Source organism: Gadus macrocephalus, chromosome 9 (genome assembly GCF_031168955.1).
Source record: "Gadus macrocephalus chromosome 9, ASM3116895v1".
Taxonomy (NCBI): Eukaryota; Metazoa; Chordata; class Actinopteri; order Gadiformes; family Gadidae; genus Gadus; species Gadus macrocephalus.
In genome coordinates, this window is record NC_082390.1 from 13,948,880 (window position 1) to 13,963,166 (window position 14,287).

At 42.6% G+C, this 14,287-nt stretch overlaps 1 protein-coding gene across 1 annotated transcript; it reads left to right on the forward strand.

Moving 5' to 3' along the window:
- Positions 1 to 675: 675 nt before the first annotated feature.
- calb2a (calbindin 2a) lies at positions 676 to 12,010 on the forward strand. Its single transcript, XM_060060916.1, has 11 exons — positions 676 to 892; positions 4,832 to 4,908; positions 5,079 to 5,168; positions 5,497 to 5,577; positions 6,933 to 6,989; positions 7,166 to 7,243; positions 7,932 to 7,987; positions 8,101 to 8,140; positions 8,335 to 8,388; positions 10,137 to 10,208; positions 11,079 to 12,010. Exons 1-11 carry the CDS (start codon positions 802 to 804, stop codon positions 11,193 to 11,195), a joined length of 813 nt encoding a protein of 270 aa, XP_059916899.1. The 5' UTR covers positions 676 to 801; the 3' UTR covers positions 11,196 to 12,010.
- Positions 12,011 to 14,287: the final 2,277 nt, after the last annotated feature.

Consider the following 14,287-nt stretch of genomic DNA (forward strand, 5'->3'; position numbering starts at 1 on the left):
TCCCCCACCCCACCTCACTCTCCAAACACTCTCTCACTCAAACAGACACACACACACACACACACACACACACACACACACACACACACACACACACAGGGAGCGGAGAGAATGAGAGGGCATTAGAATTATCTATCTATCTATCTATCCCTATATCTCTCGCTCTATATATACAGTATATCTATATATTATATAGATGTTGATACCTATACATGCATAAATATATATAGATATAGATAGAGACATCTATAGAGATATTTATAGATTTATATATACATAGATGCATCAACAGCCTAGTCTTTATAGGCCTATATATAGATGCATGTGTGGATGTGTCTGTGTATAAATATATCAGAATATATATTATTATATCTATTCTTAGAAAATCTAATTGCACAGTTTGACTGAGCGGCAATGCATAGAATAGTACGGTACCTTGTAAAGCAAGGTACACCCAAACACACACACACACACACACAAAAACATACTCACACCCACCTACCCACACACACACACACACACACACACACACACACACACACACACACACACACACACACACACACCCAACACACACTCAAACATGCTCACACCCACCGACCTCATAACTCATTTGACTGTACGTGGTGGCAAAGCGCCCCCTGTGGTCGCTGAGCACTGCACGTGTCGCGTGGGGGTTAAAAAGCGCAGGTCCGCCCGCACGAGGTTCACAGTGTGGGTTCGCCTGGAACAGTGAAAAGTTAGTCGAGGATTTTGTGGCGCGAAGGACTTACGGCTGTTCATCTCTTCTCTGTCGACGACATGGCAAACAAGGCACAGCCTCCTCATCTTCATCTGGCCGAGTGCACAGCATCCCAGTTCCTCGATATCTGGAAACATTTCGACGCTGATGGTAGGACAGACATTTTTGGACAAAAGTTGTAGAAACTGAATATTGTAAATAACTGCAATCATTATAATCACGCTACCACCGTTCGTAAGTGAATTCGTCAATTAATCAAATCAGCTTTTGAGAGAAAAGTAGGCTGAAGGCTATAAATTAGCCTAATAATAAAGTTAATTAGAATCACATTTTTGATAATATAGGCTTCCTAATTATGCGTTCAAAGAGTAGTACGATCAAGTCTAACGTATATTAAGGCTGCATTTAATTCCGACCTTTGATTTCATATGCATGTGCAAATTATCAGGCAATTCCAAAACTTCAATAATGTATTATCATCCTGTCTTAATTACAATTTCATTAATTCGGTAGTTTATTCGTCGAAACTCATTCATTAATTGTGCTAGGCGATTAATATTTTGTAGGCCTACTATTATTTTGTAATATTTTTCAAATCTTTATCTCACTGTCTCGTTCTTGCTCTGATTTCGATATGTCTATGGGCATGGGCATGTGCAAGTGTGTGTGTGTGTGTGTGTGTGTGTGTGTGTGTGTGTGTGTGTGTGTGTGTGTGTGTGTGTGTGTGTGTGTGTGTGTGTGTGTGTGTGTGTGTGTGTGTGTGTGTGTGTGTGTGTGTGTGTGTATTATTCGCAACGCTGCAACCATGACACGCACCACCAAGAGTAAGCTATCTCAAGTAGACCTACAACATGATAAACCCGACAGCTCCTTAATAATAAAATAACGGTAATATGCCTAGTAGTAGGCTAATAATAATAAATAATATAAACAATCATCATAATAATAATCATCATCCCGTGTATTAATAAAATGGAAAGCGTAGTTGTAATATAGGCCTACTTGATGACGAGGCTGAACACAAATAGGCCTACCTACTTCCCCGCGTACTAATTCTAAATTATTTCAATGCTTCTTGTTAGTAAGTGGTCCTTGCTTTTTTCCACCTAAAGCATCGACCAATTACTAACACATGTCATTTCTAAAACGCCCCCGACTAAAATTTGGATGACCAAAAAAAGTTATGAAATTCTTTGTGTCGTATTATGTGTACCGTCGACAGGTGAGCATATCGTGGTTCAACGTTTTTTTCAAAATTCTAGGAAATGTAATAGTAAAGAAAAAACAATAGATCTGAATGCCACAAAACAAGACAACCCTTATGAGCAAAGGTCTGTGGGTCGTGAAAAATGAACAGTGCCAATTAAACCAGGAAAGCCTCCTAATTGGAAGAAGCTCTTATCAAATATGATGGTTACCAACCCCTTGGTAACCAGGAGTTCTCTAGCAACAACCACGACTCCCAATCCAATTAGAATGTGCTGCCAGGGGTTTGAGCATTTCCCTGGCCAATTACCTTTCTCACAAATCCCTGCTGTATTATTTCCCAGCGATAAAAAACAAGATCCAAACATCCAAAGAGCAATAAATACAAATGCAAATAACAAAGTATATAATAGGTCTACTAGAAATAAATGGCACGTCGGCCTACACTGAAAGATATTGGGACAGGGATTCAAGTCTTATATGATAGGCAGTCCCATAGTGGTCAGGTATTTTAGAGCATGAGCTCCCCATTATCTTTCCCGATGCCCGTACAAACGGCTCTGTTCAAATAGTATTTTTGCTCAGGGAGGTTCCGAACTGAGTGAAATGACCCGGAAGTATCTAAGTGGCAGCCATGATAGGAGCTGTTTGAATTCTGTAAACGCTAAGGAATGTTGCTGTAATGCCTACTATAGCATAGGGTACATTGGACCTCCCTTTATTGGATTAAAGGCGAAAATGCCTCCCACAATTCCTTGCGGCATCAAAGAATTGCTGCTATACCGCTACAACGCTAAAACTGTGGCTTTATTTTTTAAAGCGACGTATCAATCTGCGTTTCACAAAAACAAACAATCAAGATGACATCTTCCGCGGTCACATAATTGTTGTAATGTAAATCAGGCTGATTATCTTTCTCAGTCCTTATTATAAGCTTAGTGTAAATCAGTCTGATTCTCCTACTCAGTCCTCATTATTAGCCTAGTGTTAATCAATCTGATTCTCCTTTTCAGTCCTTATTATAAGCAAAGTGTTGATCAGTATGATTCTCCCACTCAGTCCTTATGATTTGCCTAGTGTAAATCAGCCAGATTCACATCCTCAGTCCACATGAATTCTCCTTCACATCTTTCCTTGGTTTCCTGACGTTTTCGCTCAAGGCCAAGGAAGAGGGTTAGGAAAGGTCATTTAGTTGTCTGTTGGACTGGAGCCCTGTTCAAGGACGGGGGTTAGCAAAGTCATTTTGTTGACTATTACAATGGAGCCCAGGTGTCCCAGAAGTCCCAGGTGTTTGAGTGATCCGGCCATTTTACATACCATTTGCAACCCCACTTTGCAAATCAAATGCAAGGAGTACAATGATGTGGATTTGGATAATGTTTGATTTGTCCCTTATAGCTAGGAGTGTCCCCAGGGCAGGAGAACAAGAGAGCTCATTTGTTTGTTCAGACAGAATCAACAGCTAATAGCTATGAGTAAATATACATATGTAGGCCCAAACTCACATGGATGATGAAACAGACAAACTCCCCATTGGCCACTGAGTATTGTATGTCATAAAACCTGTGTCTTCAAATGCCTCATTGTTGATTCAAGAATTGTGGTGATTTCAAAATGCATGTTGAAGAAGAAGTCAATATTTAGTTTAGTGTATACATATTTAATATTTGATTTAAAAGATTGAACATGCTAGCTCAAAGCATATATATTTAGGACTTTAACAACTACATGCCACTACTAATTAGGTCACTACACATTTCATGAGAAAAACCCTTTAGGGTACATTCAGCATATGGTTTTGTCTGATGGGCAGATGTGAGGATTATGTATTCAATCTATTACTTAACCCTACATACCGTGGCTACCGTGCAGAAAGCTATTGTTAGAGAAATCTGAATGGCTGGCTTAGGTAATAATCTCTTGATTTGGTATGCAAATCCCACTCTCTCCAAGAGCTAGGACCTGTGAGTAGGTGCGGTTGGTTTAATAGGTGATCATATCTGACCCAGTGAAGTGGTCAAGCAGGTGATTTAATTACAATGCATTATCTCTGAGTAAAATGTCAATAAGACCCATAGGGAAAATTATCTGCAGCAGCTAAGAATGTCATTGCCTGCGTCTCTCTCACACACACACACGCACGCGCACACGCACACACACACACACACACACACGCACAAAGACACATCCACATGCACAGACACATGCAAATGGAAAGAGGCTGTTGAAATAAAGAAGCCAAAGGAACTATGCTGATTAACTGAAACAAAGAGATAGACAGACAACCAGGTAAGATGGAGAAAATATAAAGCATTGCAATCTTTTTTTGTTGAAGCAGCCAATCCCATCATTTGGAGCCCTCTGGTCCACCGGGCCTGCTGTATTGGCATGGTGCTACTGGAGCGCGACTACAGCAGAGTCAGTTGAATCAGGGTGCACAACATTGCCCTAAATCAGGGCAATGATACAAAAGCAAATATATTTGGAACAATCCTATTTATTCTAAAAGCCAGTTTCACTGTAAGAATACAATTGATTACCTTAATTTGCAAGGAAATTAAATGCAAAAAGGTAGAATAGAAAAGCCCTTGATTTGGACAACTCTTAATGTCTCAATTCTCTGGACATAATGATACAAGGTTATGTTTCAATTTCATATCATAGGAAGGTCAATTTAGAGATGCATCTCCAAACAAGCTGTTTGCAACTGGTCTATGCTTCTGATTCAAGACAAAGAAGGTGACGACCCATCACCTCTTGAGTGTCGGTGTGTGCAGCCTTCCCATTATGGTTCCCGACACCAGTGTCCACCCCGACCCTTGACCCTACTGCCTTCAGTGTCCCTGCGCCCGTGTCATGTATGGTCATTCCTGTGTCCTATAGGCAACGGCTTCATTGAGGGGAAGGAGCTGGAGAGCTTCTTCAAGGAGCTGGAGGAGGCCCGGAAAGGAGCAGGGGTGGTGAGTGAGAGGACCATGGATTCTTTCTTGCTGGTTCAGATGCTAGAGCTTCTAGGAGCTTTGACTTTCACAGATTTCTGGTTGTTGTCATTGATGAAAATGGCCTGTGTTGTATGCCACTGTGTGTGTCTGTATGTGTGTGTGTGTGTGTGTGTGTGTGTGTCTCCTAGGACCCCGCTAACCCCACATTCAGAGAAAGGATGAAGGAGTTCATGCAGAACTTTGACAAGAACAAAGATGGCCGCATTGAAATGTCCGAGGTAGGTGTTGAGACCTTCTATCGTTTTCTTTTCTAGATTTTTTTTGAAGAAATACAGCAGGGCTAGTGTGGAATATGCATTATTATCTCATCAATAAACCTGCTATGAATCTATCAGACATTGGTAAAGGACTGAAGGCTTCATCAAGTACAACATTTCTTCTGAGTTAGGAGACTCCATTATTTACGTAGCCCATTTAAGCCCTGTCCTCTCCCCTGGCTTTTCCTCCTACCATGTCTCGTTTCGCCTTCTCGTTTAATCCCTTTCTAGCTCCTGCTCTCTCTTTCTCTCTCCATGTTTGACTGTTTCTCTTCATCTTGTCTCTTAGCTCGCCCAGATCCTCCCAACTGAAGAGAACTTCCTGCTCTGCTTCAGACAGTTTGTCGGTTCCAGCGCCGAATTCATGGCGGTAAGTGTGTGTGTATGTGTGTGTGTGTGTGTGTGTGTGTGTTTGTACGCCTGTGCGGCAGTATGTCTGTTTCTTCATTAAGATTACATTACATCATATGTGTATCAAGTATCTATCCTTTTGCACTATATCGAAGATGGAGATTATGCCAAAGCTAGTAAGTTATTAAGTCAATGATACATCACCACAGTACAATATTTACTTAGGAAAAAAGCTTATGTTTAGCTGGAAGAGGGCACTGCTACGGTGGAAGATTTGGCAAATATGTAAATTGCTGAAAGAAATTATTATTCTATCCAACAGTCTAAACAGTGCAATATTGTGTAGTGTAAGCAAGTGATGTTTATAGCTCAGCTATTTCAGTGGCTACATGGTTCAGGTATACGGTTTTATTGACAAAGGCTTCTTTCAACACAAATTCAGCGGGATGGGGGGACAATCCAAAGAGAGAGAGAGAGAGAGAGAGAGAGAGAGAGAGAGAGAGAGAGAGAGAGAGAGAGAGAGAGAGAGGGGGGAAATTGGCAGATAATAGCAGAGAGTCATGTGAAACTACATGCAAAATGAAAATGTCTTTTGAAAAATGAAGGACTTTAGTGGTAGGAGGGAATTAACAGAGAGAGAGACGAGAGAGAAACGAAGGACAGAGAAAGAGAGATAATGATTTTGAGGGTGAAAGACAGAGAAAGATAGAGACAATAAGAGAAAAAGAAAGATGAGAGAAAGATAGAAAGAAACATAGAGAGAGAGAGAGAGAGAGAGAGAGAGAGAGAGAGAGAGAGAGAGAGAGAGAGAGAGAGAAGGTGGTGTGATGGTGTTTTTTCAAAAGGGTTAGAAAAGGAAAGCTGAACCATCTATTTTCGGCAAGCATATATAATGGATAGGTCCACTGTAGCCCCTCTCAGCCCAGCCAGGAGGAGGGGAGAACAGAAAGGGGAGGAGAGTTGAGAGGGGGAGGAATCAGCCCATTCATCTTTGATAAGGTGCTCTTCTTAAGATAGCGACAGCTGCTAGATTAAAACATTAATTTAAATGTCCGTGTTGGTGTTGATTTGGACTGCTCTCGCCCTGTGGTCTGTGGAGAAGACGGTTAGGATTGGAATTGAATGTGTGTGTGTTAATGAGAGAGAGAGAGAGAGAGAGAGAGAGAGGCAGGATTTGTAATCCTCCTCCAGGGACTGATTCAGAACTCCTTGAAGGACTCTGATCTCTCAGCCGTGAGGCTCAGAGTACGGGAGGCTGGGGAGCCATGTCGCCGCCCTGGGCAGGGGGGCGACTAACTGAACATGTGTCATCTAAAGGGCTCTAATAAAATGGTTATCGATGGACATGTTGCATCTGTGTGTTCATTGTGATAGGCATGGCGGCGGTATGATACAGATCGCAGTGGCTACATTGAAGCAAATGAACTGCAGGTAGGACTTGTTTTTGGGGTTAATGGTTTGACAACCCATTTATTAATCTCCAAAGTTTACAGATATTGCTGGACCTTACCAATGTGCCCCTGTGCTATTCTTGTGCTAGCCTTGACATGGCTATGGTATAAGACAGAGCTCTGTCATCCCATGTATGCATCCTTTTCTGTGTCCAGGGTTTTTTATCAGACCTGCTGAAGAAAGCGAACAGGCACTATGACGACCAGAAGCTCCAGGAGTACACACAGACTATCGTAAATCCTTTGCTCTCTCCCCCTCCACACACAAACACAAGCACGCTTCTCCTTTCATTTTCTTTTGAACAATGAGTGAAAAATGAGGTAGATACACAATGGGTAGGATAAAGACAAAACCATCCCTGATGTTTCTGGCCTCCTGCAGAGCCTTCAGGGCGTTGTGGCGCTACAATAGGTGGAGCGTCGAGGGCTGTGTTGCTTTATTTATTCTGAAGACAGTTGAAAGATGGCAGTAGTATCATTGCATGTGTCTGTCAGAAATTTTGTTCATAAGACGATGCAAGGTGGATAACAAAAGCGTTGATGGTTGCAGAGGTGTATGCCTGAGTGATGTCACTCTGAGCCTCAGGTGATGTGTTCAATGCCCAGATGTGCCAACATCTGTTTACCCTTGTAAGCCTCAAAGCCTGACCTGGTTTAGCTGAACCAAGCCTTGCCAGGCAGCTCCTGATTTGCCACAGCTTTACAGAGGGAAAAAAACGGTCCTTTGTCATTCTCGCTACCGTAATGATTGATGGTCCACCCCTGCACTGATGGGACATTTTGTCTTCCTACGACACAAAGAAACAGCTCACTTTCGAAAGCTTTTAAAGCACACGGCTAGTCAGGTTATCGCCCAGAGTCGCAATGATTTCAGAGAATGTTTCCTTTCCTCAACATGTTTTGTGTCCCTTCTCCATCACAGCTCAAGATGTTTGACCTCAATGGGGATGGGAAGCTGGGACTGTCAGAGATGGCGAGGTATTCAAAACAGTCGCACCAGGCATGATTCATGAAACCGCCCCAGTAAACATTGTCTATAACAAAAATCTTTACATTCAGTACCTAACAGACTCCTTTTGTGTCTGTTATAGGCTGCTCCCTGTCCAGGAGAACTTCCTCCTCAAGTTCCAGGTAGGACACCATCCGTGGGATATGGTTTAGTACAGCAAAACACATTTAAAGGAGGAAACAAACTTGTTTTAACTCCTTTAAAAACAAACCATTTTAAAGGAGGAAACAAAACAAAGATAGAAGCAGTATGATATTTATAAAGATGTCTTATTCTTTTCAAATCCTGACAAAACTGGCATCCTTTGGTTTTCTAGGGTGTCAAACTGACCACTGAGCAGTTCAATGCCATCTTTACTTACTATGACAAGGTAAGGCACCTCATCTGTCTTCTGTTACCTCCATGTTGAATCAATTGTGAAATCGTTTTTTAACCTAGCTCATGGTTGTAGCAAAAACAAAATCACCAAAGAGTCAAATTTGAAGTATATTTTAACTTATATCATCCCCAACCTCCAAATAACCCTGTGCTGTGTCTGGTCACTGAACCAGCACGTTTGCATAAGAAGGGGGAAATTTGGCGTTTGAATCCAGCTAATCAAAGCTAATCAACTAGACAATCAGCAAGCCATACTTGCTGGCTTGTTGTCCAATCACTACAATGGGGGCGTGGTGTAATCTGAATGGGGTTGGGGAAAATGTTATGTTGTGCCGCTAGTGAAACGGAAGAAGACAGCTTGTGCATGGCCCTGGCCAGTATCAGGAGTTTTACCCCCGACTCAGCCAGACTGAGTCAGGCTTGTCAGTTCACAAAATGAGTGTTTAAAGTGTTAAAGTATGTTCATTATTATAATATTATTTTTTCATGAATGAAGTATCCAGTGTTGCTAAAACAATCATCGCTGAGTGCTCACAATCGGCTCCATTCTGCCAAATGGCTTCAGTTTGTCAGTGGCTCTGCCGTGTTTAATATGCAGATCTTATGATGTGTGCCATGGCTGCGCGGTCACAGTGGAACTAATCTGCTACATAGTAACAGTGCATCGGCTATAAACTGAGAACAAGGCCCTCTGTTGGATTATAGATGAGCCTTCGCAGTTCACCCATGTAGACACAGTCAGCGATGCTTCAGCGTTTATGTGTATAATTAGTTTCATGAGTCCCTAGTCCAAAAGCTGGAACATGGGCAGCTGCTGACTGCTTCACTGGTGCTAAAATAATCGAGGGTAGAGAGGGCGAGAGCGGCCTGTCGGCAAACATGAGCAGGTCAACTGAACACTAACATGGCTCTCCCTGCAAGCGCTTGGGAATATGCGGAGCTTTAAACAAAATGCATGATGGCACGCAATGAAGATATCGCTACCCTCTGATATTTGGTAGTTGCTCCAACTTTTATTGACTTTACTTTGAGTGTGTGTGGTGTCTTTTGAATATGATTGCAAGAATTGTGGAACTGTTCCTGTAATCGAGGACAGTATACACCCTGGGTTGCTGTGCAGACAGAATAGGAGGAAGATATCAGGAGACTAGAGTTAATATGTCTGCTGATTCCAAATCCTTTGAAAGCAGAAACCAATCACAAACCCGTCAGGGTTTGTAGGTGACTAAGGCTTGGCTGCACTAACAGGAACCTTCTTAAGGAGTCACTAGAGGACCTTCCTGTGGTGCTCATGAGCACATTGAGATGAACAGTAGTTTGATGCATTCAACTAAAAATGGAAGTCCTCTTTTCGTAACATATTTACTAAGGGCACATTGATTAACTATTTATTCACATTAGTATATGCCGTAATCAGCATTATTATAACTAGCATTAGCATGGGGTTCAGGGTTAAGGTTAGGGTAAAGGTTAGTGGGTTACGGTTAACCCAAACCCTATGAAATAATCTTTACCTTAGTTAACATGAACAGCATTAGTAAATGATAACTAGACCATTAGTTAACTGTTAATCAACTGTTAGTTGATTGTTGGTCACTGCATACATCTGCATTAGATAATGTTAATGAATGGTTAATTAATGTGCCCATATTGTGAAGTGTCACCATACTCTTTATGATGATAAGTATGAGCATAAGCCCATCCATAATGTGTTCTGCTTGTACGGCCTCCTTCTCTCAGGATGGCAATGGATACATTGACGAGCAGGAGTTGGAGGCTCTGCTACGGGACCTGTACCAGAAGAACAACAAGGTATTTTCTGAGACCCAGATAATGGTGTTATCTCTATTCGAATCTGCAACCCCCCCCCCCTCCCCCAAAATGGAAGAAACTCAAATTAATTGATTGCTTCCCAGAACACCTAATGTGATATTGCTTATAGAACATGGAACTTGGCATTCAAACCATGTGGTTCAAAGCGTATGGTTAGAAAATGCCTGGCATATCATATCTGTGTTCTTCAGCCTGACTCATGTCCGATGGTTCTTTTCAATTTGCCTATGATTGGGCATCAGGCCGCTATATACTAAGGGCTAAAGATGTAAAGCACAAGCCTTGTAAAGCACAAGACATTGCTCCAAAATAAATGCTGAAACTGTGTTAGGCAAAAGACATCCCTGTTCAGGAGGTCAGTGGTAATGACGTGGTACCTGGTGTCCCGGTCCACGATGGGGACATGCTGTGTTCAGGAGGTCAGTGGTTAATGTCGTGGTACCTGGTGTCCCGGTCCACGATGGGGACATGCTGTGTTCAGGAGGTCAGTGGTTAATGTCGTGGTACTTGGTGTCCCGGTCCACGATGGGGACATGCTGTGTTCAGGAGGTCAGTGGTTAATGTCGTGGTACCTGGTGTCCCGGTCCACGATGGGGACATGCTGTGTTCAGGAGGTCAGTGGTTAATGTCGTGGTACTTGGTGTCCCGGTCCACGATGGGGACATGCTCTGTTCAGGAGGTCAGTGGTTAATGTCGTGGTACCTGGTGTCCCGGTCCACGATGGGGACATGCTCTGTTCCGGAGGTGGGACCACAGGCAGGGCTACAAGCAGAGCATGATGCTGGGATGTCAGCGGTTGGCGTAGAGCTGGAGGTGTCCATGGTAAACCTACGGGATGTTTGTGTGCAGGATGTGAACGCGGAGCACCTGCAGGGCTACAAGCAGAGCATCATGGCTCTGTCCGACGGGGGCAAGCTCTACCGCAGCGAGCTGGAGATCGTCCTCTGCAGGGAGCCAATGGTGTAACTCCCCCTGCCTCTCCACCAATCATCATTCATCCTGCCTGCCCGACCCTCGACCCCATCCCCAGCCCCCCTGAGACCACGCCCGCCTCCAGCAGCCTGGCATTGGACACCAGGCGCATGTGCCGGACACGCCCCCTTCATGTTAACTACTTTGGAAAGATTTAAAAAGTGCACTGACAGCACCAAGCAGCTGTTCCTCTTGAAACTGTCGTACGTGTAAGGCTAACTCCCCTGTGATAGCTGAACCACACCTGACCCTGTCACTTTATAACCCCCAGGTTCAGGCCTCAGCGCTGCCCGCTGCACTCAATGGTCGTGCAAATATATCTATTCATTCAGATCTACAATATGGGTAGCGCCCACAACTACCAATTCATAATGGCTTGTCAACCCAAATATTTACTGTAATCACTATCAGTGTAACATTTTGCATCCCAAACCCACATCGATGCCTTACCTTACCGAACCCAGACAAAGACCATTAAAGTCTCAAGATCCCTACTGTGTACCCCGATTATACTCCTTACATACCATGTTTTACCCTATTCCTGCTTACCTGCTTCTAACTTAACGTTGCAAAAAAAAAAATATGAGTGAGTACCATGCGACATAACAGGATACTGTTGTTTTATCATACTTCCTTTGATCCAATTTATAGCCATAGACCTTATAGGATTTACACTTATTTCTCCGGACGCCATCATGTTCCATACTCCTCTGTACTTTAACCATGTTTTGGTTTAATTTCTAACATTGAGTTTTGGCTGATACTGTCAATGGAAAACAATAATAAAAGACATCTTGTGGATAAGATAATGCTGTGTAAACATAATCATTGGATAACTGAAGGTGGATTGTGGATTTCTTTCTGGAGTACCTCAGTGTACATGATGCTCCACCCCTGTAAACAGCTGTAATAATAGCCAAAAAGAGCTTTGCTTAAATGTCAACCTATACGAAAGGTGAAATTGATGTACCGTAACCAACTTGTACCATGTATCAAATCAACCTAAACTAAAGGTAGTGTAGATTGGCGCAACCATTCACACTTAATGTATCATAGACAACCTAAACTAAGGTAAAGTAGATGTACCGTAACCATTAACACTAAATGTATCATAGATCAACAAAAACTAAAGGTGAGATGCTAAGTAACCAAATCGATGTATCATAGATCAACCTAAACTAAAGGTTAAGTAGATGTACCATAACCATTCCCACTTAATGTATCACAGATCAACAACCTAAACTAAAGGTTAAGTAGATGTACCGTAACCAACTCAATGTATCATAGATACCAATTGTGAAGGGCTCCTGCACACCCTCAGAACATGTAGAACACATTTACTTTACCCTTTACAGTTAATACTATTGGTTTATCAGACTCTTTCCTGACTTTCCTACTTCAACCATTGTTTGAATTATAATGCTCAACTGGCATCTGGCATGATTGCTTAATGTTGCCCACTTTCATCTTTAATATGAGGAGAAACATGGACAGTTCATTTGATCACAAATACATTGGCGAAGGAACGTGCCTTCCAGTATGTCATTCATAGTTTGGAGTTGAAGGAATCCAAAGGAGAGCTTAGCATGTTTACAAAGTAGAACTGAAAGTCTCCGAAGCTTAACCATCTAACTGAAACTAATCTCAATTCTACTCAAGCATGATTCTACTATTGAGAGATAGTATAATATTAATGATTAACTACGCGTTTGAATATACCAAATATAGTTAAATCGTTCGATTGGACGATAGTCAAACCCAATAACACCCAACAAATTGCCGATACGAGATCCTTGACCAAATGAAGTGGGGTGAAGGTACACACTACCAGCTACGATCACCAGGAGATGCTTTCATCCTTAACATAAAGTCTTCCAAGCCTCTGGGATCTGACATTCCATCTGGGATACTGAGGACAGAAAGCTTTTTTTCTAACTACTGGCGAGCTCACCGACCGGTGCTAATGGGGTTGGCATGCTTTTAAATCTCGCTGAATAATACACAACACGGGTACTGGCCCTGTGAGCGCCGCAGCGCTGAGGCAGAACCACATCCATTAATCAGCAGGACTCCGTTCTGCTGTTTGGGCAGAGGAAATCAGCGGACATCATCAGTCATGATTTCAAACACGTTTAACGGTGTTGAAGGTAAGATGTGAGAGATGTAAAAAGAGAGAGAGGGGCGACATTTTAAATTGAACATAAACATCCCCTCCCTCTCTATTGCTCTGTCATTAAGCCTTTCACGCACCTCTGATTGACTTAATATCAGGGAAGAGATGTCTTGATAGGTCAGCAAGAAGCTGTCTCAAATCAAAATTGTTTCAAACAGGCAGCAAAGTCAACGCAAAACCAATCTTCTCACCACCCATCTTACTCAATAACAGCTGAAGGATGGCTATGCCATTAACAAATTGTACTCAAATAATAGCTCTTAAATCTTACTTACAGCACCTTTAATCTAATAATTTCTAGGTACGGCATAGTTCTAGGGCCTTATACTAATATGATATTTATATGACATGCAGGGCCTTTCACTTTAAAATGTGAATTCTTCATATACGATTCCCATTCTTCGAAACTACAGGGCACAGAAAATAAGACCCTGCTCGACTCTATCTGAACTCCGGTGTGTGTGTGTGTGTGTGTGTGTGTGTGTGTGTGTGTGTGTGTGTGTGTGTGTGTGTGTGTGTGTGTGTGTGTGTGTGTGTGTGTGTGTGTGTGTGTGTGTGTGTGTGTGTGTGTGTGTGTGTGTGCTTGCGTGGGTGGATGGGTGCGGGGATGTGTGTGTGAGTGAGTGAGTAAAGTGCAAGGGCAGGTCCCCTCTCCACCCCTGTTGGTACACATCATCTCCCTGAAAGATGAGCCGCGTTAGAGGTGACTGCGCCAACATTGTGCATTGGATCTTGAAATTTGAAACTGGTCGTTGATGGACTGGCGGTGGTTCCACACGGCAAAAACACCAACGCGCATTCAAAAGGAACAACCATAGCTCATGAGAATAATTTCAAATAACTTGTAATGTATTGTCAAACTGCCTGTAGCAGGTAGAAGGATGAGGTGATCAGTAGTACCTTGGAGAATGGA